The sequence below is a fragment of the Sinocyclocheilus grahami genome, unplaced genomic scaffold (assembly GCF_001515645.1).
Source record: "Sinocyclocheilus grahami isolate Dianchi unplaced genomic scaffold, SAMN03320097.WGS_v1.1 scaffold330.1, whole genome shotgun sequence".
Lineage (NCBI taxonomy): Eukaryota > Metazoa > Chordata > Actinopteri > Cypriniformes > Cyprinidae > Sinocyclocheilus > Sinocyclocheilus grahami.
The window spans coordinates 824,196-846,471 of record NW_015505509.1 but is presented as its reverse complement, the minus strand read 5'-3'; the positions used below and the strand labels follow the sequence as shown (position 1 = coordinate 846,471).

The 22,276-nt window shown below is 38.1% G+C and overlaps 1 protein-coding gene across 2 annotated transcripts in view; it reads right to left on the bottom strand.

The window, feature by feature from the left end:
* Positions 1–2,981: 2,981 nt before the first annotated feature.
* Positions 2,982–22,276, bottom strand: part of glrbb (glycine receptor, beta b) — a 26,020-nt gene continuing 6,725 nt past the window's right edge. For both annotated transcript variants that reach the window (XM_016295105.1, XM_016295106.1), the window contains exons 4-10: positions 20,079–20,146; positions 12,766–12,992; positions 9,466–9,548; positions 8,768–8,908; positions 8,475–8,627; positions 6,701–6,987; positions 2,982–3,750 (exon numbers count right to left, since the gene is read on the bottom strand). In XM_016295105.1, coding sequence (XP_016150591.1) covers positions 3,454–3,750; positions 6,701–6,987; positions 8,475–8,627; positions 8,768–8,908; positions 9,466–9,548; positions 12,766–12,992; positions 20,079–20,146 — 1,256 coding nt within the window. In that variant the 3' untranslated portion in view covers positions 2,982–3,453. The remainder of the gene's footprint in view (positions 3,751–6,700; positions 6,988–8,474; positions 8,628–8,767; positions 8,909–9,465; positions 9,549–12,765; positions 12,993–20,078; positions 20,147–22,276) is intronic.

Below are 22,276 nucleotides of genomic sequence, written 5' to 3'. Positions count from 1 at the left end.
AGGTTAGAGGAAGAGATTAAGAATGAAAAAGACAAAGAGAGGCAGAAAAAATAACTTCTCATCATCCATTTCCTCCACACATCATTTCACCCCCATTATTGCCCTATATCCAGTACTGTCATGCCTCCATTTGAAAGATGCCAGCCCTTTCAAACACCCAAATTTATGTACACTATCATGCACACACACACACTCCATATCAAAAAAAGTCAGTCCATCTGTCTGAGTGTTTGCAAGTAACCTTATCATCAGTCTCAGCTCATGATAAAATTTCCCCTTCACACTAAGACTTCACTCATGCGTGGATGAGAGGCAGTGACATTGGAAAATTCAGCATTGGGAATGATGCTTCCATTGATTTTTTTTTATTGCCACCTCTTCTGACTTGTAAATACCTAATACAATATCAGCTGAAGATATGTCACTATATATTATAATTATAATAAAGGCCAGTGTTGGGTGTGGAAGCTGCAAGAAAGAAGAAGCAGTCATTCCACTTCCACCTCACCCAGTGTGTGTTCAGGTTGTATTAGGCATTAATCTATGTGATATAGGTTACAGACTGAACTGACCGGTGGGGTAGGAGGACAGATAACCAGCAGGAATCAGACAAGCTGCTTGAAACAATGTGTGAGACAGCAATCACGGGGAAAACGCAGAGGCAAACGCATGTGGGTGGGCTTGGAAACACACGCTGAGTAGTGTCACGCTCAAACACACAACTGCAAGCTGCTGAAAATAACTTTGAAACCGTTGAAATACATTTTTGAGGAGTGCTTTACCTGTATTACTCGAGTCAGTCTTTTAACTTAAACTATCAATAGAGCACATATCTAAAATAATTTCTTATAATGTGCATTGTAATATCAGAATGGCTGATATGTATGAAACATTTCACCAATGCTGGCTTTTTTGTGCTTATCAAACTGATATCCGCATATTCAAAGGCGTACACCTCCATGTTAGCCTGTCTAGTTACTCAAAGGCAGCGGCGCTACCACAGTAATTAGTCAAATGACTGTGGAGGAGGATCCCGCAGTAAAATGCTAAGAGGGAGGAAATACATATAAAGCAATTGGCTAGATAACTGAGAAAAGTTTTTCAACACTCCATCACACATCTGTGTGATTTTGATATGTATACTGTAGTCTCTTTAGTGAGTAAGTTCATAAGTTGGACCCCTAGGGGGCTCTATAGTGCATCTTAACATTTTGAAGTCTGAGGGTTTAATCAACTTTAAGTTAAAGTAGGCTACTTAAAATACATAATAGATAATCAAAAACATATCCAGATGAAGGATCTTTATACTAAAAACACAGATTTCCACAGCAGTCTGAATCTAATGTGACGGCTTTAAAGGTTTTAATAGCAGACCTGGGTCCAGACACAGTCAACCCTGTGAGACAGGGGAAATATATCAGCAAAATCATGCAGTAGCTGTCTTGGTGTCTGTTGCCATAGCAACTAACTAACCATTCGACACATGCTCTGCAACTCTGTGTATACCACATAGATAATATGAGGGGGGAAAATGTGGTCAGGTTCCCGACGGCTTCTTCGTGCACTTCCCTTTTATATAAACAACTTCAGGTTTCGCTTAGATTTATTGGCAAGGCCTATTTGTTGTGTGAATGTGGCAGCTAGGGAGGGGTGGGGCATTCTCCATTTAGCACGCTTCATTACATTCCAGACAGATTTCGTATTCTGACTAGTGCAAAGACACCCGTAGGTCAATCTGCCAGCATATTTCACAGCATAATGAATACTGGTGCTTGGGTTGGGCGCAGGAACAGGTCAGACCCTGACTCAGACAGCTTTAGTGTCTTAGGTCTCATGCTAGGTCAGCAGCACACATAACAATAAATCAGCAGGACTTTTAAACAGCCCTTATGGAAAAAAATCCTCATAGTTCTTGGGTAAATTAACTTTGATATTATGGCATCAACACTGACAAATCCAACTTCTATTTTGCCAGGTACACTGTTTTAAAGCAACTGCAAGTAGTTTTGCGTATTTCTGCGACTTTAGAGCCCCCTACAGTTAAGTGAGTGAAATTCACTGTCGTAAATATTTCACTGTCATGATAACAGCTGTACATGTGTATTTGTAGCTGCATGGTGTTTCGTACTGCTCACCAAACTTCCTAGCAGACATTTGAAGGAAGCATGGGAAAGAAACAAAAGCCATTCACCTTATTTGAGGTTAGTAAATCAGAAGATTTTGAAACCGATATTTCAAGGTAAAAATGTAGCTACATTCCGTTGTTTAAATGTTGAATTATCTAGTGCACAAATTTGGATTTATACATTTACATTTACATGTTGCACTTGAATAATTTAATTTTGTTTGTTTGGTCAAAACATTTTGGAATTATGTGGATTATTATGTGGATTATTGGGAATTATTTAATTGTCATTTAGAAGTAAATGATAAAACAATAAAACATGTTTTATTTTTAAATGTCACCATTAGCATGATTAGTGTTACTTTTGGTTAGGTTTGCTCAATTGAACATATTCAACACTAATAAGAAGTTTTAAGTTAAGTGGATTTAACCACACAGTAGTTTTGAAAACCAGTTTCATAAAATTAGTATAGTAGTTTATTTGACCCCATAATTTTAACTTTCATCAAATACTTAATGTACTTGTTTATATTTAGGTTTTATATTTATAAAGGTTTATATTTATATTCATAAAGATTTTATATTTAACTATATTTAATTTAGGTGAACAACCAGTCTAATTTTTAAAAATTGGCACAACTGTTGAGAAAACTCAAAAATGCTTTGCATATGGTAGCATTAATTCATTAATTAATTCATCTTAACTCAACTTTATAACATCTACAGACATGATCTGAAACTATGAACAAAATTACCTATTTCTAGATTTTATTTCTAACTTGACTTTTTAGGATATGTTGATCTTGGGAGAGATAGAAATAAGAAAAAGACTCATAGGGCATGAGGTCACCTGAGCCATTGGGCCATTTATTGATGGTTGATTCACAAGCTTGGTTGATTTTTTTCTGCTTTATACACTTGCTTGTAATTTCTGGAATGCTTGTAATAGGAACATCAAAAGACAGTTCTTATGGCAGTGTTTATCAGTACAAAGGTCTCAGCATCATCATAACAGCTGATCTGTAGGTCAAAAATAATGTTATATATTTTAAATACAATATATTAATATCCATATATTCCATTTACACATGCAAGATAATAATTTATCTCAGGTTTGTGCATAAAGTAAATATAGTAGCTGGAAATCAATGTTTTCGAAAACGTTGTTTTTTTATTAGCAATACTGTGTTTATTCCCATAGTTTTGCTCTGACTGCACATCAGTGGCAAAACTGCTCCGTTTGATGTCTGAGGTAAAAATCATATGGACTGAGGTGATACGAAGGTGGGAAACGTTGGCTGAATGGAAGCAGTTTAAACTTTACACAATCACAAATACACAGACCAGTAAATGACATTAAAGAAAAGGAAGGTGAATGGGAAAATCGCGCGAGCATAAAGATCTATGCGCTTGGCTGCCGAGGGGATGACAGGTTTAGGAGGTGGCGGCTTCTTGTTGTTCTTGGCTTGCGATTTACCTAAAGCATTACCAATTTCAACGGGTTTGCCGTAGCAGTCAAAGTTTGAGAGTTCAAAGTCCCGTGGCAGAGAGCCTACGATGCTGAAGTCATTGGAGCGCAAATCTGACTTGGAGGTGCATACCTTTTTGCACCTTGTCTCTGTCACCTGAGAGGGATAAAGAGGGAGAGAGTGAGAAAAAGATGAATAAAGAGAAAACATGTCAGATCTCTGCAACAGCTGGTGCGATTTTTACTGAAACATTAAAGAGATAGTTCACCCAAAAATGAAATGCTTTCATCACTTCCTCATCCTCAAGTTGTTCCAAACCAGTATAACTTACTTTATTCAATGAAAAACGAAAAGAGTTATCCTGAAGAATGTCCAAGCTGCTCTCCACCTTACAATGAAAGTAAATGGTGACCGACACGGCTGTCTCTGGTCTCCTATCCCCAAAAACATAGTAATAATTTGTCTAATAAATCACTACCAATGGTTTTTTTTTTTGCCATTAAAAATAATAATAATACAATTAAACAAAATTATAAATAGTAATAAATAAATAGTACATTTAGAAAATTGTTCCAAAAATGTAATATACAAATTTTCCTGTTGAGTTAATTGAAAGAATAACTGATTTTATTATTACTCATTACATTAGTGTTTTTCAGTGTGTGAATTAGGGTTAGTTGTGTTATTATTGCAAATATGTGTAGTATGTAATATGTAGCTTCACTGAAGAAAGAAAATCATACTGGTTTGGAATTATATGAACATGCGTTATTGATAACAGGATTTCATTTTTGATTTAACTATCCCTTTAATTTCACACTTTCAAGGTTTTTTAATTTGTATAATTAGGAAATGAACAAATGATAGCTGACAGGCGGATCATTTATGCATTTTGATACTCATTCAGGCATCAGACATGGACAACTCACACCAAATCTGATTAAATGTTTCCCTCAGACTTTTGTCCCTCAAGTAGAGGCACATACACTCTCTATCTTTTTTCTTTTTGCATTCTCCTTTCTCTTGACACTCTAGACTTGTGGGAGAAGGAGATTTTGAGGACAGGCAATTATGTTAGGCTCTTCCTGAAGCCCTAACAGGGCAGAGGCAGTGTAGCATGGCCCTCCCACGCAGGAACAACAGGAGAAGAAAAAAGTAGTGTGAAAAAACACCTACCTTGCATCAAAATAGAACAGGACATGACAAGCATTACGAACTGATGTGACATCGCACTGTCTGTTTCTCTCTCTCTGACTAACGGAGCAGAGGGATGTCTGGATAACTGATGTCTGATGGTCTAATGCCAACTTGTCTGTTGTATTAGTTCTGGATGTGTGGAAAGGGGCAGAAGCCATGCAGTGCTGGACCGCACTACTTCCCACTGGGCACACAACACTTAAATCCTCAAACAGCTTGATATCTTTTCTAGTGTGTGGGGACACAAGCACAGATTTAGGAAACTGTCGGTCAAATGCAGTATTGGAGCATTCATGTGCTTCTGATAAATGCTGCCTGCTCAAAAGCGTTGAGCATGTCTGAACAGCCGTGAGATGGCTAGAGAATCAGTGGCAGCAAGCCTTGGGACGCGTCCAAACAGCTCTAATTCAGAGCAATGAATAGGGCTTTCTTGGAGGTCGGTGACGTTCAGGGGTTGTGCAAAGAGCATGTGGGTTAATTTGGGGTCAGATGTTCTTCTGGTAGCTAGCTGCTGAAGGTCCAGTCTGGGAGTAAATGTGTGACAGTGGTTGAAAACACACCGCATCCTTAAGACTCCCTCTGGGACCAATTTAAAGCGTATAATAGACTTGAGTAGAACACATTATTCAGCCTATTTCTCCTGTCTGTCAGGCTATCCTTGCCTTCAAGCTCCTCTTCCAACTGTTGCTATAAAGCTGTCTGTTTTCTGAAGAACATGAAGTACTGTGATTATCCCACCTACACTTTTGCATGCAGACCTAACATTAGCAGTGCATGATTTTAGATTATATAACCACAGGGACAGCAATGCAACTGAGTACAATAAAGCAGAATTGAAACAATGAGCTCTTTGAAAAGGTTAAATCACCCATTTAAACATTATGTGTGTCCCCATGTGCTGCTTAATTACACGGTCTCTATACGGCATACTGTTATGGAATAACAGTATGCCGTAATGAATACAGTAACGTGTTAAAATATATAATAACAAATTAACAATATATTACAGTAATCAACATTTGAAGTGAATCAAAACCTTTCATCAAAGTTGTCCTAAAATCAAAACAATACCCGTTCTTGTCTTAGGACAACTTTGATGAACTTTTTTGATCAACTTCAAATGTTGACTATCGTAGGTAAATTATTATAAATGTAATTTAATTATTTATTCATATGTTTATATATTAATATACTGTATACACTAATGTTCAAAAGTTTGCGGTTGGTAAGATTTAAGCCTTGAATGCTCACCAAGGCTGCATTTTTTTGGTCAAAAATACTGTAAAACAATACTAATATTACAGTTTAAAATAACAGTTTTCTATTTTAATATATTTTGAAATGTAATTTATTCCTGTGATGGCAAAGCTGAATTTTCAGCAACCATTACTTAAGTCTGAAGCATCACATGATCCTTCAGAAATCATTCTAATATGCTGATTTGGTGTACAATAATATTTTATCATAGTTGAAAATGGCTGTTCTGCTTAATATTTTTGTGGAAACCTTTTTCAGGATTCTTGATGAACAAGAAGTTCAAAACAACAGCATTTATGTCCAATATAAATCGTTTATAACATTAAAAATGTCTTTACTGTCTGTTTTGATTGATTTAATGCATTCTTGCTGAATAAAATAATTAATTTCTTGAAAAAATTGCCCCAAACTTTAGAACAATATTGTATATAAAATATAAGTATACAGATGATAAAACTAGGGTACAATAAGATTACCATGGTAGATGTTCATAAAACGGTTTTGACATGTCCAAATATTTGAGTACTATCATAATATGTACAATAAATCACTACCCCACTACCCATGGTGCTTTTTATTATGATTATGAGCTATGGTAGCAATACATTGTAATCAGTTTGTTTAAATACAAAGTCGTCTGGTAGTTTCTGACCTGTAGTGTACTGACGTGAATAGGGGTGCTTCCCATGCCATTGATGGTGTTCTTGGCAGGGGTCTTTCCCTCCGCCTTCTCCTTGCTAGCCATCTTTGCTCGCTCTGCCTCCAACCGTTTAGGGCTGTTAAGCATCACCTGAACCACAGCGTATTCGACCAGAGAGGCGAAGCCAAAGAGCAGGCAGGCAATCAGCCAGATGTCAATCGCCTTTACATAGGAGACTTTGGGCAGTTCAGAGGCCAGAGACGTGCACTCAGAAGAGAGCGAGAGCACTGACAGTATCCCTGCAGACAGAGAGAGGTCATTAGATCAAATGAGCTGAGGATAGATGAGCTTACACATTGATCTGAAGTTGTTTCCAAAGATAATACTAGAGCAGACTGTAAAACATAATATGAAGGCATCTGTAACAGTATTAGATCAGTGGACAACAAATGCCATCCATATTTAACAGGTTTTCATCTTTTTCTGTTACATTACTGTTCAGAAGACAAAGATTGGTATAAGATTTTTTAAAGATGTTTTTGAAAGAAGAATCTTATACTCATCTACAGTATACTGCATTTATTTGATCAAAAATACAGTAAAAACAGTAATATTGTGAAAAGCTCAATGCTTAATATTTTTGTGCAAACTAGGCAACATTTTATCCAGGATTCTTTGATAAATATAAAGTTCAAAAGAACATCATTTATTTGAAATATAAATCTTTTCTAAATTAATAAACAATATGTGTGTATATTTTATATATATATATATATATATATATATATATATATATACTGACCCCAAACTTTTAAACAGTAGTATATATATAGTAATCGTTAATCATAAATGACACAAGCTTAGCAGAGGCCAAAACAATTACATTTGGTTAGAGAAATGTAAATTAAAAATTTAAAATATTTCAGTTATGATTATTATGAGTAAACATGGAATCATGCAGAAGCACTTTCCTGTTCCTTACTTGTTTGTTCCTGTTCCTTACATGTTTGTAAATGTTGTTATTTATTAATAATCTTACATCTTATAATATGCTTATATTTTAATATTAATAACATTTGTAAAATATGATTCAGTATTTAAATTAAATTTGTTGATTTCCCCACAAAATCTAGTTTTCATCTGGGCCTGTGCATGAATAATCTAAATGAATGCAAACACTCAAATATAAACCAAACACTCACAAAATGCAATAAATGACTGAACTGAAATGACCATGGACAGTAGCATTTTGAGATGGCTCTTGATGTAATCACATTATACTGTGACAGTGACAACAATGTGGAAAGAATGATGGTGGTACTGGAATCACCAATGAAATCGCAGAAAAATTGCATGCATTTATCAGCAATATCAGGGTATAATTGGAAAACACAAGAAATCATCACATTTCACGGCATCTTGGATAATCTTCATCGCATCTCAGATAATCCTCTCTCACTGACCTCTGTGGTTCCCATAGAGAATTAATGCCTGTGGGCTGCAGCTGAGGCTGATGGAAATATCCTGGACATGCGTTATATTTCCTTGGAGATGCCTTTAGGTAAGCAATTGATGAAAAGAAGCTAGAGTGCTGTAGGGGATAGAAAAGATCACCCTAAACCTCCCGCAACGGCGACTTTGAAAAGATTCATTGGTGGATGTTACATTGATGAAAACGGGGAATGAAAATGTAAAGGATGTGGCTGGTTATGGGGGTGCAGGACTCCACAGAGACATGAGATGAGGTGCTGATGCTTGTGGCGGGACTGATGATTGGAAAAAGTACCCAGGGGCACCCGGGCAGCGCTGGCATCAGGGTTGATCCAAAAAGAGAGCCAGGAGAGCACGACGATGAGCAGGGTGGGAGCGTATACACCCATCATGTAGAAGCCCACCTGCCGCCTCAGAGTAAAAATGACCTCCACACACGTGTAGTAGCCTATTATACAAAAGTTCAAAAGGTTGCTTTAAATGGACATGGTTTTTCCTGGAATCGCATCTAATGGCTACCTCTTGAACAAGGCTGGAGAGAGCTTATGTACATATTAGTGCCATTCATGGAAAGTGGAAAGCTTTTACCTGTCCCAGCGTAGAACTTGGTGCAGTTGCCATATTCAATGTCCTCTTGCTTAATATCGAACTGAGGCAGAGCAATCTCATCCATCTGTACAGGGTCTCCAGACTGCCACATGAACTGCAGGTCATCTGTGGTGTAGCCAACTAGGCACACATTAAATAAGATAAAAAATAATGTTACAAATAACAATAATAACTTAGACTCCAAGAAAAGTCTAAAAACAGGGCACAATGTACTGTGTTAATATGAAGGAATATTCCGTATTGATTTTTTAGATGTTTTACCCGCATTTTGAACCACAAATTGCATTGTGTCGGGTTTTAGTGATAAAGAAAGAGTCCATAAACTTCCCAGTACCTTTTCTGTTTTTCTAATGATTTTTATTATTATTATTATAATGTGTACTAGCCTCATACTTCAGTGATTGACTTTTTAAATTAAATTTTAGATTTTTAAACATTATATTTATAGTGATCGGGCCTACCAAGAGCACTTTCTTGCAAAATATATATTATATATAACATTAAATATATAACAACATCAAATTTTCTAAAACACTCTTTTCTTAAAATCTTTTCAGGTCTAGTGACAGATTTTACTGTATATATCCCTTTATATTTTCAAGTTCTTTATTACACTAGGAACCTTTTATTGTTTTCACATCAAATACTTATGAATACAATCATTTATATTCACGTACAGCTCTCAAGCTGCATTTTGCATCGCTGGGTGTCCATGGGGAAGAGAGTCAAGTCCAGTGGACAAGAGAGGGTAACAGACAACCTGAAAAAGGACAAAATAAGCTAATTTGAGACAATGAATCATGCAGCAGCCTGGTGAGTTTGATTCAGAGTAGTAATTTTGAATGGGGCATTGTACATAGCTATATATGGTCACCTAAACATTATATCGATTTGCATTTTAAAACCGTGGACATTAATAAGGGGTAAAATAGAAAAATAACAGATTCCACTTACTGCATTTAAAGATTCATGCAGAATATATTCAGCAACATTGCAAAGATTTCTACCAAAATAATTTTATCACCAGGTTGCATCACTTGAAAGTCAATCCAAATTTAACAGATTTCATAAATGCCAGAGACATAAAAGGTATTTCGTGACAGTGGGATAAATTCTTCATACAGTTCCCTTTATTGTGCACAGCAAGCACACCAAGGCATATTTATTTAAAACACCATTAACACATGAAAGGTTTTTGGTTTTCTGCCGTAATCTGACAAGCACGGTCTCAGATGCAGCAAAGAGCTACTTTTTACACCAGCGAGGCCACACAGCACTTGAGTGCACGAACTGAAGCACTGTGCCAAGATATTTTTGTAAAGGCCTGGGAGAGGTTAGAGAGATCTGTTTTTGTTTTAAATGTATCTTTATGGTGCATTATACAAATTATCTGAGAGGAAGAGAGAAAGAGAGAGACGATGTAAGATGGGGTTGGACAAGAAAAGACAGGGCACACAAAGATGCAAAATAAACATTCCTTATGAAAATAAACATTGCGTTCATCATATTATCTTGCTCCAAACAATGTTTAGTTATGAAAAATGTTAATTATTATTATTATTTATTTATTTATTTGTCACTTATAATGTCCAATATACTGGACATTTTGACTTACGCATATACAATTTTAGTATCACTGAGATAGTATTATATTTTGAGTTTTTTTAATTATTTTTCTATTTTTCATTTGAATTTTAAAGTAAAGTTTTAGCAATTAGTTTTTATTCATTTTGTTGTTTTGGTATATAATTTTCATAACTGAAAATGCACTTTTTTGGCCTGGGCAACTAGCATATATATATATATATATATATACTGTATATATATATATATATATATATATATAGTTATTATGTAATGATATAGTGTCATTCTGGCATGCTGTTATTTCTGAAATCTTTTTAAAGCTGACTAAACAAGAACAATTCAGATCTTTGCACAAATGTCAGAAGAATGTTCCAATAAGAAATAAGATTCTCATTTTTATTTCCAGTACACTGGACGATTACAGTAGAATGAAGATGTTATGGGAGCAAGAGGGATAATAAAATGTGATAATAAGGGAGGATGTAAGATGTGTCAGATTCATGAAGAAAAAAGATAGGACAGATATGAAATGTAAAGTATATGCACGTAAAGTATTTGAGGAAGTTGAAGGTAGATGGACGAGTGAAGGCAGAATTTGTTTCAGGGAGGTATAATATGAAATAAACACTCTTGTTTCTTTTTGAAAGACTCTCATTAAGACAGTAATCCCCTGTCACACACATACCCAGAGATAGAGCAAGGCTTCCTGGGCCGATGCCAAAAGTGAGAAAGGACTCACGGAAGACCACCCAGCTCATGCTGTGATCCGGTTGGCATGGAAAAACACTATGGAAATACATTTGCCTAAGACATAACAGAGTAAAAACGTGATGCTCTTAAACACACTTCCCATCCAGATTGAAATGGCTCTCTGCCAGTGTTTAGATTTTATCTTTACCCTAAACTGGACCATGTCCAATGCCCGGCTGGCACAGTGACCACAGTTACAACTCACGTTTGTGTGAAGCATAACGGCTTGTGGAATTGTTTACCTTTATAAATAACTGTTTGTTTAAATCTATCCGTGTTGATAAACTTTTGCTAAATAAAATAATATTTCCACAGCACTACATGGACAGATCTACAGCAGGTGTGTTCACTGGCTACTAGAAGTCTCTGAGAACTTCATTCACTCAGCAGGACCTGCAGATAAAGCAGTGGAAAGTTAATGACAGAGGTGTCCACCACTGCTAAAGGACTGAACTTTCACATGGGATCAAATAGCAGAAGCTGTAATTTAGGTGTCAGTGGTGAGGTGAAATCCTAGGGTCAACAGATGTATCGAATCTCCAATTCTCAGATCACTTTAAGTCCCCTGAGGTTTATTAAAGGCATTAAGAAGAGCTTGGAGGAGGACTAAGTCACTGCTCCCTGTCATTCAAACGTGTATTTTCTGTTATTTTGATTATATATACTTTACAAGACACTTATTTTACTTGTTTTGGTTGTATCTATACTCAAATTAGTATGGAAGCCTGTTTCTACCTCAGACTTATTAAGTAATTAGGACTTCATTTCTTATAATTGTGAATGTATTTATTGCGATTTATCTCATAGTGTGATTTTATGTACACTACCATTCAAAAGTTTAAGGGCAGTTTGAAAAAAATAATACTTTTACATCCTCAGAAAGGATGCATTAAATTGATCAACGGGGACAGCAAAGACTTTAACATTGTTGCAAAAAAAAAAAAACTTGAACTTTCTATTCATCAAAGAAAAAAGTATCGGAGTTTTCACAAAAATATTAAGCACATTCAGCACACTGAAGACGAGTAATGGCTGATGAAACTTCAGCTTTGACATCACAGGAATAAATTACATGTAAAAATATATTTAAAAAATACTTATTTTAAATTAAAACTATTTTATTTTATAATTTTATTTTATGCAGCCTTAGTGAACATAAGAAACTCCTTACAAAAACATCAAATAAAACAATAAAATAAAAATAAAATAATAATCCTATGTACCCCAAACTTTTGAACGGTAGTTTATCTCACATGTGCAACATTATTTCTTGTAATTGCAACTTTAAATCTTGTAAGTGTAACTTCATTTCTCACAAAGTGACTTTTTATCTCGCAGCGTGACATTATAACTTATTTTAAACTTTGTCTCACAATCTAATATTTCATTGCTCGGTAAAAGGCTTCCATAAATTTGTGGACGTGCTGAACCATTAATTTCAACACCTTCAGATTAAACTCCAGCACAGTCATTTGTTCCACTTTAAAAGGCCTTGACATCTGATAAACTCTTGTGTTTGCTTTGTTTTGATTGCTGCGGTAAATAATGTGAGTAGGTGTTACCAGCGCTCAGACCTCATTTGTCACCATCCGCAAAGACAGAGGTTGGATACTTTGCAGGAAGAGAGCATAAAAGTTCACCTCATGCTGATGAGGACATCTCCGTTCCTGAAGATAAAGAGCAGGATGTTCTCCTGAGTGACGTCATGAAAGTTAGCGCTCTTTTCGTTGGCAAAGAAAAGATCTGGTTTCCACAGGCATTTGAACATCTTCGGGTCAACGGTGAGCGAGTCCGACTTGAAGTCCTGAGGAAGCCGGAGTCTGGGGTCGTTCCAGCGCTGTCTCAAGAATATGTTGACACGATAGTCCTAGGAAATACAAGCCAAAATATCCATTAACGTTCTCACAAATTCAATCAAGCCTGAAAAACCTGGTATTTTGTGACCATAAACTGGCTTCCGGGTGGGTGGGTGGATGGTAGTCTTTGTGTTACGTGACAGGAACTGTGAGAAGCCTTGATTTGGACACAAAAACAGCACATTAGTCCTTAGGGTGACAGAGGAGCCCAGGTGTCTTAGGCATCGCCATGGCAACCAGCCTCTGAGTGATGTTTTAAAAAAAATGCCTGTCTCTGAAGTATCCAGGCTCCAATAACGGCTGGTATTGAAGGCGCACAGCTGCGCCGCTTGGAGCTGCTCCTATTTACATTTCTAACTATCGCAAACATCAGAGGCGTGCGACGGGTGCTGCAATGAAGGCTCACGCTGTATGTGAGCACCTACACTAGGGAAAATACAGGGTTTGTTAAGTCAGATTGGCCCCAGCTTCCCTGCCAGCTTGCGTGAGCAAAAGGCTTTGAAGTGGCATTTTCTAGTGGGGCTTGTTTTGCTAGCGCTGATACTGTGAAGACAGATGACATGCTAAATAAAATGGCCACACTCCAGCTGCACTAGGTCAAGTGAATTTAGTTCCTAAATGTTATTGGGTGTGTTGTCTCTGCGTGTATGATTCACATCTTGGTATGTCCTGTTTTTAATTCGGGGCTCCGACCAGGAACATTCAGGATGTATTACACACACCATGGATGGCACTGTGTCATCCCAGCCAAAAGGGAACATTCTCAGAACATTCTGGTAAGGTTCTGTCAAAGTTGTAAACAAACGTTCTTCCAGTAACGTTAATAGAATGTTTGATCAAAGTTATCTGGTCTTTAATAATGTTCTCAAAATGTTAGCACAAAAACATAATTTACACATCAATATTGGAACTTTTTTTCTGAAACGTTTTAGTTGCTATTTTTTAAAGGTCACATATCATGAAAATCTGACTTTTTCCATGTTTAAGTGCTATAATCAGGTCTCCAGTGCATCTACCAACCCAGAAAATGTGAAAAAGAACAACCCAGAATTTTTTTTTGTAAGACTTTCTCTGCGAGCTTGTGAAAAAAACGAGCAGCTCAGATTTTGTTCCCCCCCATGACGTAGAAATGCGATCTTATTATAATATTTTCGCCCCTTAATCTGCAAGGTTCCACCCACGGCACCACCATTGCGTTTTTGCAAGCGACAGGGCATACCAGTTCTAACGCCATGGTATGAGCAAAGCATGCTAACTGTTCTGTCTTTGACTGAACAGAACACTAGAGAGCAGTGGATTTATTGATTTATTTAGGGAAGCTGGAGGGAAGGAATCCTCCGGTGTCTGGAGAGTGTCTGGCCCCGAGCCAGAACCAGCCCACCATACGCGGCCTACTCTAGTTCACCGGCCTTTAATATGGCAAGCCCAACGAACATTAATATGGCAAGCCCATCATACGTTCATGACGCCCCAGTGTTGGTTCCAGCCCCAGTGCCTGCTCCTCGTAAGCGCCTTCCAGAGCTCGCTCCAGTGTCGGCTCCAGCCCCAGAGATCGCTCCAGTGTCTGCTCCAGTCCCAAAACTCACTCCAGTGCCAGCTCCTCGAGGGCGCTTTGCTGTGCCTGCTCCTCCAGAGCACCCTCCAGTGCCAGCACCACGTAAGCGCTACCCTGATCCCCAGTTCAGCCCAGGAAGGGCTCCTGTTCCCGAGTATAGCCCACGGAGGGCTCCTGATCCCGAGTTCAGACCAGGGAGGGCTCCTGTTTCCCCGTTAAGCCCAGGGAGGACTCCAGATCCCCAGTTAAGCCCAGTGAGGGCTCCTGTTCCCGAGATTAGCCCACAGAGGGCTCCAGATCCCCCGTCAAGCCCCGGGAGGGCTACTGATTCCCAGTCTAGCCCAGGGAGGGCTCCTGATTCCCCAGTCAAGCCTAGGGAGGGCTCCTGATCCCCAGTCAAGTCCAGTGTCGGCTCCAGCCCCAGAGCTCGCTCCACCTTGCACCTCCAGAGCCGGCTCCTCAAAATCGCCCTCCAGAGTGCCCTTCAGTGTCCGCTCCTTCTAAACGCCCTCCAGAGCCGGCTCCTCAAAAGCGCCCTCCAGTGCATGCTCCTCCAGAGCGCTCCCGAGGATTCCTAGTTTTCCCCAAGAAAATTTTTTGGGGGCCATATACCCGTGGCCAAGCCAGCTAAGGCCACGGAGGATCAGCCATGGCCTCCTGAGTCCCCTGATCCGCCCTGGAGGCCCCCCCCGATGGTACTGTTACGGCGCGGGACGCGCCATCCGGGAGGGGGGGCGATCTGTCACGTGTATGTTCCCGTTTAGTTCCTGTTGTCCTTCCAGTTCCTTTTCCCATTAGTATCAACTGTTCCTTGTTATTAGTTATCCCCATCACCTGTCTGCCCCTCGTAATCAGCCTTATTTAGTTCTAGCCCGTTCTGTTCTCCCTTGTCTGGAATTGTTTATGTCCCCTCTTTGTGCTACGTGTGATTCCCTGAAGAAGAATATTAAACTCCTTTGTTTTGTACTCCTGGTCTCCTCGTTCCTCGCTCCATGCTCCTCACAGTAGCAACCCGTGACAGTATTTAGTTCTAGTACAGCCGCCTGAGAATCAGTAGAATCTATTATTCATACGATTAATAATATGCATTTTAATTTTTTTTCATTTGATTAGTACATTTCTTACTTAATGCTGCATTTAAGGATATCTGTACTGTATCTGAAAAATTTAAAGCAGTTTATTATACTATTTTATTTTTTTTATCTCAATGTCAGAATGCCTTTTCCGCTGGTCTTTAAAAAGTCTTATATTTAATTGTATCAAATTTAAGGCCATAAAAAGTACAATGGGGACGGAAAGACAATTTTCATATAGCTTAATGCGATGATTAAAATGAAAAAAGCTATGATTTTATTGGATAAATATGAGCGCTGCACGTTTCAAAGTCTATCTTTATGCAGTTCTGAAAGCGCCATCTGCTGGCAGAGAATTAATTAGCATTTTTTAACAGCCCTTCTGCTGGTTTAAAATAATTGATATTAAACCAGCACATAAACCATTAATATAATAATAGATACATTTGATTTTTTACTATTTTCTTAAAAATGGTTTGAAATTTGAAAGGCTGAAATTTGAAATTGTATTAATTTTATTATTTTTTTTTTTTTTTTGTGAAAACCTGTATCTGAACTGTAAATCATGATTTTTACAGTCATTTTAAAACATTGCCCCACCTCACTCATATGGCATAAATTGTATCTGTGCAGGTCTTAAAAACAGCCTTAAAAAGTCTTACATTTGAGCTTAAAAATCCTGCAGAAACCCTGTGTGCTATAAAATAAACACGATTACATAGACAAGAAAAACAATTAAAAATAAATATTACAAAGGTGTACGATACTTATATTTTTGTGCAAAAGATACAAATATTCCAGTTTTGGAGGCCATAATGTCAGCCATCAAACACTGAACTGGACTAGATCCAAAAAGCAACAGTCTGAATACAAAGAGGTCTGAGACACCATTACTGCATAAGTGGACCAAAAAAGGATCTGAGTCCTCTTTCAGGAACTGCGATAGTGTAAACACAAAGAAAACTGGGTCCTTTTTCACTTGGTCCACCTCTTGGTCCACTTAAAGGGGTCTGGGTTCGGTTCTTTTAAAGAGGACTCAAGTGTGAAAACACACTTAAACACCTCTGATTGGCCATTGTGTTCACATACTCAACAGATATGTCTGTGATTGGCTACAATGATCATCACTTCATACTCTTCACCGAGCGCTGGTACCAAAGTCAGTACTTTTGACAACACTAGTATATTACGCTGCTGCCACACATATAATATAAACATGCAATTTCTTTCCCAGCTGTTTACCCTCACAGACATAACCGACTGTTTTTGTAACTTGTGTGTTTTTAACATAAACTAGTGCGTATTTGACAGTTTAAGCACAATAAGACATGAAAGAGAGTTTAGTACTCACATGCCGTGTGCGTGCTTCGAATTTGTGCCCTCAGAAAACCGTTTGGCCTATCAGAAGTATAAACTAATATGGTTTTAAATGCATGATTTCAGTGCAATAGACACGATAATCAAAACCAAACAGATGTTTTTAGCAAAGTATCTGAGGTACGAGCTGTAAAGACACAGCCCTATTTTGGAAAAGAGGGCGGGGAGCAGCAGCTCATTTGCATTTGAAGACACATGCACAAAAACAGTGTGTTTCTGCTTCCTCTCAAAATGATATAATAAATTATCTGTGGGGTATTTTGAGCTGAAACTTCACAGACACATTCTGGGGACACCTGAGACTTATATTACATATTGTAAAAAGGGGCATAATAAATCTCTCATAAATGTTACTACTTGTTTTTGAATGTTTAGAAAACAATCAAAACTAACATTCCTATATTGTTTGCAGAATAATAAAATGGAATGTTCCCCTAAGGCCCATTCACATTAATAACAATAACTATAATAACTACATAGTGTATGCACCAATACACAATAACATTTGTTTATTATAAGCATGCATTGCAATTTTGTCTTCTGCCACTTTAAATGCTTGAGTTCTCTATTAAAGCAGGATGGATTCTGATTGACTGTCAATATTTTTATCATTCATTAGCTGAAAAAAGTTCCTGTGTGGCATTGTCATTATAGTTGTTGTGTGGACTCTTCTTTTAAATTTAGAACGATTTTTAAATTGTAGTTATCATTTATAGTTATTGGCCCTTTAGTGTTCACATAACCATGAAAAAAAATTGTTTAAACATTTTTTTAAAAATGGATGTTTTGAACATTCAGAGAACTTTCAAAAATAACATTGTCATAACTTAATTAAAAGGTTAGCAAAATATTCTTAGAACATAATTTTGTTAGGTGTAATGTTTACAAGTGTTGTTTTGTTGGACCTTCCTGTCCAAATGGTAATAAATTGCTATATAAGCTGTGGTAAGCAAAGTGGCCTACTTCTTACCAGTCATGCCTCTGGAGAGGTTATGAATAGCCTTTTTGTATTTCTGTTGTATACCACCTGTTCATTTTAAGGTTAACCACAGCAGAACGATGCAACAACAAAATGGGACCTCATTTCCAATGCTATAAAAGCTTGGTGTCACGCAACACTCCTGTAGAAGTGAATGCAAAACTATATTCAACCTATGATACCATGCAGTGCTGGGCAGAAAACATGGCCCTCTGATGTGTTTCCAGGGGAAATATTTTCAGTGGAGTTGATCTGAGACACTCTGGCATGATGGGTTGTTTATGGGTGTCACTGCTCATAAGGAGCCAGACGTAAGATTGTGGGGACTGGAGCTGATTTTTTTTTTCCTGGTGAAGTGGTAAGCCTAAAATAAAGCGCACAGTCATGAATCTAATCGTCTGTCTGGTAGGAGTTGTCTGACAATGACATTTTAAAAACTTTTTTTTTCTTTTTTTGAGACTGATCTGTGTTCTTTGTTGATCTAATCATTGATTTCAATATCAATGACATTTTAAGATTCAGAAAGTAAAAAAAGTAAGAAAAGAAAACAATTGAATAATCTTGAGGAGAATACAAGACTCAATGATCAAACGTTCTGGAAAATGTCACTTAACAGATTTGTGTTCAGCTTGTTTTGATAAACATCTATATTCAGGGAACTTTTTTGTTGTACGGTGAAATTACAAAGAAATTGAGTGATTGGAAATGACTCCGATTTATATGAAAAGGTAAATATGGAAAAGTGCTTAATTATATACACTACCATTCAAAAGGTTTGGGGATATGTTTTTTTTTTGTACTTTTATTTAGCAAGGATGCATTAAATAAATTAAAAGTGACAGTAAATGTCTTCATTTCTATTTAAAAATGCTGTTCCTTTTCATTTTCTGTTTATCAAATAATCCTGAAAAGAAAGCATCACAGTTAACCAGTTAACACCAAAAGAAAGAAAGAAAGAAAGCATATTAAAATTATTTCCAAACGATCAGGGGCCTCATGTATAAAACTTTATGTAGATTTCAAGCTAGATTTTGCGTACATACAAAAGTTTTCAGATTTATAAAGCCATGCGTACGCCTGAACCTGAGCAAAATTCCCTTTGTAATACCCAGTAAGTGGAAGATTGTGTGTACATGAATCTCCACCCCGTCTCCTCCCCGAAATAGCCATTTATGGAGCTTACAACGCCTAGTTTTAATATGAATAACGTCATCTGCATATCCTTTCCATGCATATTCCATCGCATATAAATGCGTTTTGAGACATCACTATTCTAATTTATGCAATTTGCCTAAAAGGTAAACACATATTTTAGAATGTTTATAGCCTGTATTTGTATGGAAAGAGATAGGCCTTATTTTTTTGCAGTGTAAATAGCTGTCTGACTCACCGCGTCAATAACAAAACATTTTGAAAATAAAACGCGCATACCTTACAGTTTCCTTCAAATTCTATGTTTTAAATATGATGTTTGTCACAATATTGGGAAGAGCATGAAAGGGGTTATCATTAGGCTACTGTCTGTGCACGACACCTGTGAACAGAGGTTCTACTGTCATCAGACCAATGGACTGTTTGATCAACGAGCTCATCCTTATGTCTGTCGTTACCGCCTATGTTCCAAAGCCATCAAACAAAGTGAAGTTCACAAAAATGATCATTATTATTCGCACAAAAGTATTTTCAAAGAACGTGAGTTTTGCTATTTAGAACACAATTTAAAGTGCGCACATATTTACGCCTATAGTTTATTTTTCATAAATCCCGGTATGTGTGTGGAAAATTGCGTACATTTCCATGCCCATTTTGTGCATACGCAACGTTTATACATCAGGCCCCAGGTGACACTGAAGACTGCTGAAAATTTATCACAGGAATAAATTATATTTTAAATATGTTAAAATAGAAAACAGTGATTGTAAATCGTAAGAAATTACAGTTAAATAAAATAAATCCTTGGTGAGCATTAAAGATTCAAAAACATTTGTACCAACTCCAAGCTTTTGAATGGTAGTGTTTATATATTTATGATTATTATTTCTATGTTTATTTATTGCTATATTTTTGTGTTCACTATTTATGTGTATGGAAAGACAAAAGTGATGTACAATACCATAGTAGTCTCTTGGATGGACCCAAAGCTGTTGATAAAAATGTTCACACGATCCTCAACAGGAATGCCTAAAAACAAAACACAAACACACTTTACATCTCAGCACATCAATCACATCCATCAAGCAAGACGCACCAAAAGTCATCCTAGCATGACTTTCTCACGGATTATTACCGGATTATACGGGTAACATTAACTATTTGGTTTATACCATGAAACATATGTTTTCACTTTATGTATACTAGGTGGAAAGCATGGCATTATTGGAAAATGCTTCAAATACTCAACTGCTATTCCTATTCCCAAGATTATAATGTTGACTTTAATGACTGCCAGTAGCTTTCATCTTGCCCAGATATGAAGAGCAGCTGGCTGGCCATAGAGAGTAATAACACTGAATCATACAGTGAGCTCTTAACACTCAGACCACATCAAGGCCCACGTTTACGCCGAATGCCAGCGAGTAGGGAGGCGACAGAGGTTCTCACTTTTTACAACCTGCTTCATTATATCAGGAAAGGCTGCCAACAGTAGCATAACCTAGAATCACGTATCTGCCACAATGTATATACATACATTAAAACATGCTTTGTAATGTTTAATAATTGGACATAAATGTATTCATTGACAGGTGGGCACGCATAAGACGATGAAATAATAGTAACAAGGAAGGGAAACTTGAACCATCTTTCATACACTAGTACACTCAAGTGTATTGCAAGTGGTGTCTAAATACGTTTTTAAATGCAAAGAGAGTATGTTAAAAACACATTTTAGCAGTGTCCCAAAATAGCACAGTTGAGTACACTTAGATGATCTTAAGTTTATCTTAAGAAGTACTAAAGAATCATTTTTAGTATATTAAGTAAAATAGAGCACTTTATGAAAGTGTAATTTTTTCACCTGGGTAACCAGTACCAGCAGAGGTATATATTTATACAAGGAAGGGAAAGCTTGTTAAGAAAAACGTCTCTAGGTTACGTATGTAAGCATGGTTCCCCGAGGGAACGAGACGCTGCGTCGAGATTCGCTTTGGGAACGCCCTTGCGTGACCGCGTTCTGAAGCACTTGTCAAATCAGTCCAATGGAGCAGCGAGACGTCACGAGCGGGGTGACGTAAGCACCAGAAAGCATAAAAGCGCATCCGGCAGAGCGCAAACCAGCTTCGATGAAGTAGCGCCTGCAGGGATGCAGGGAGTATGGCAAAGAGACGCAGCGTCTCGTTCCCTCGGGGAACCATGGTTACATATGTAACCTAGAGACGTTCCCCTTCAGGAACTCGAGCTGCGTCGAGATTCGCTTTGGGAATGAGAATACCCACTGCGCCATACTACCAAGTCCCTGCCTGTGTGTGTATCTTACGAGCACATCACGAAGAGAGAACTTGGGAACCTGGGGTAGATGCCAGGTCTAGGTTGTAAAAGCAGACAAAAGTGTGCGGAGAGGACCTGCCCACCGCAGCACAAATGTCCTGCAAAGCCACACCCAAGCTGAAAGCCTTGGAGGCCGCCATACACCTGGTCGAGTGCGCTCTGACCCCCATAGGCGACGGGAGGCCAGAGGACTCGTAAGCTAGTGAGATGGCCTCGACCACCCACCTACTCATAGTCTGCTTGGTCGCCGGAGATCCTTTCTTTGGCGTACCAAAGCAAACAAAAAGCTGATCTGCCTTACGCCACGGGGCAGCTCTGTGTGCGTAAGCGTCCAGTGCTCGAACTGGACAGAGCAGATTAAGCCTTTCTTGGCCTACTTCCTGGTACAGAGGAGGACAGAATGCCTGAAGTACTATGGGCCCTGGTGAAGAAGTGGGCACCTTAGGGACATACCCGGCCCTCGGGTAAAGGAATGCCCTAACCATGCCTGGAGCAAATTCCAGGCACGAAACAGAAAGTGCCTGAAGATCCCCGATCTTTTTTAGTGAGGACATAGCGAGAAGAAAGATGGTCTTGAGCCTGAGCAACTTGACCGAAACTTCTTCTATGGGTTCAAAGGGGGCATTGCATAAGCCCTCCAGAACCACAGCCAGGTCACATGAGGACACCTTGCTGTGCTGTACCGGCCTCAGCCTCAGGATTCCATGGAGGAAACAAGTGACAAGTGGGTGTCTTCCCAATGATTGACCACCCAGAAGGGCGTGGTAAGCAGCTAAGGCCGCCACGTAGACCTTCAGAGTGGAGGGAGATAACCCTGCGGAGAAT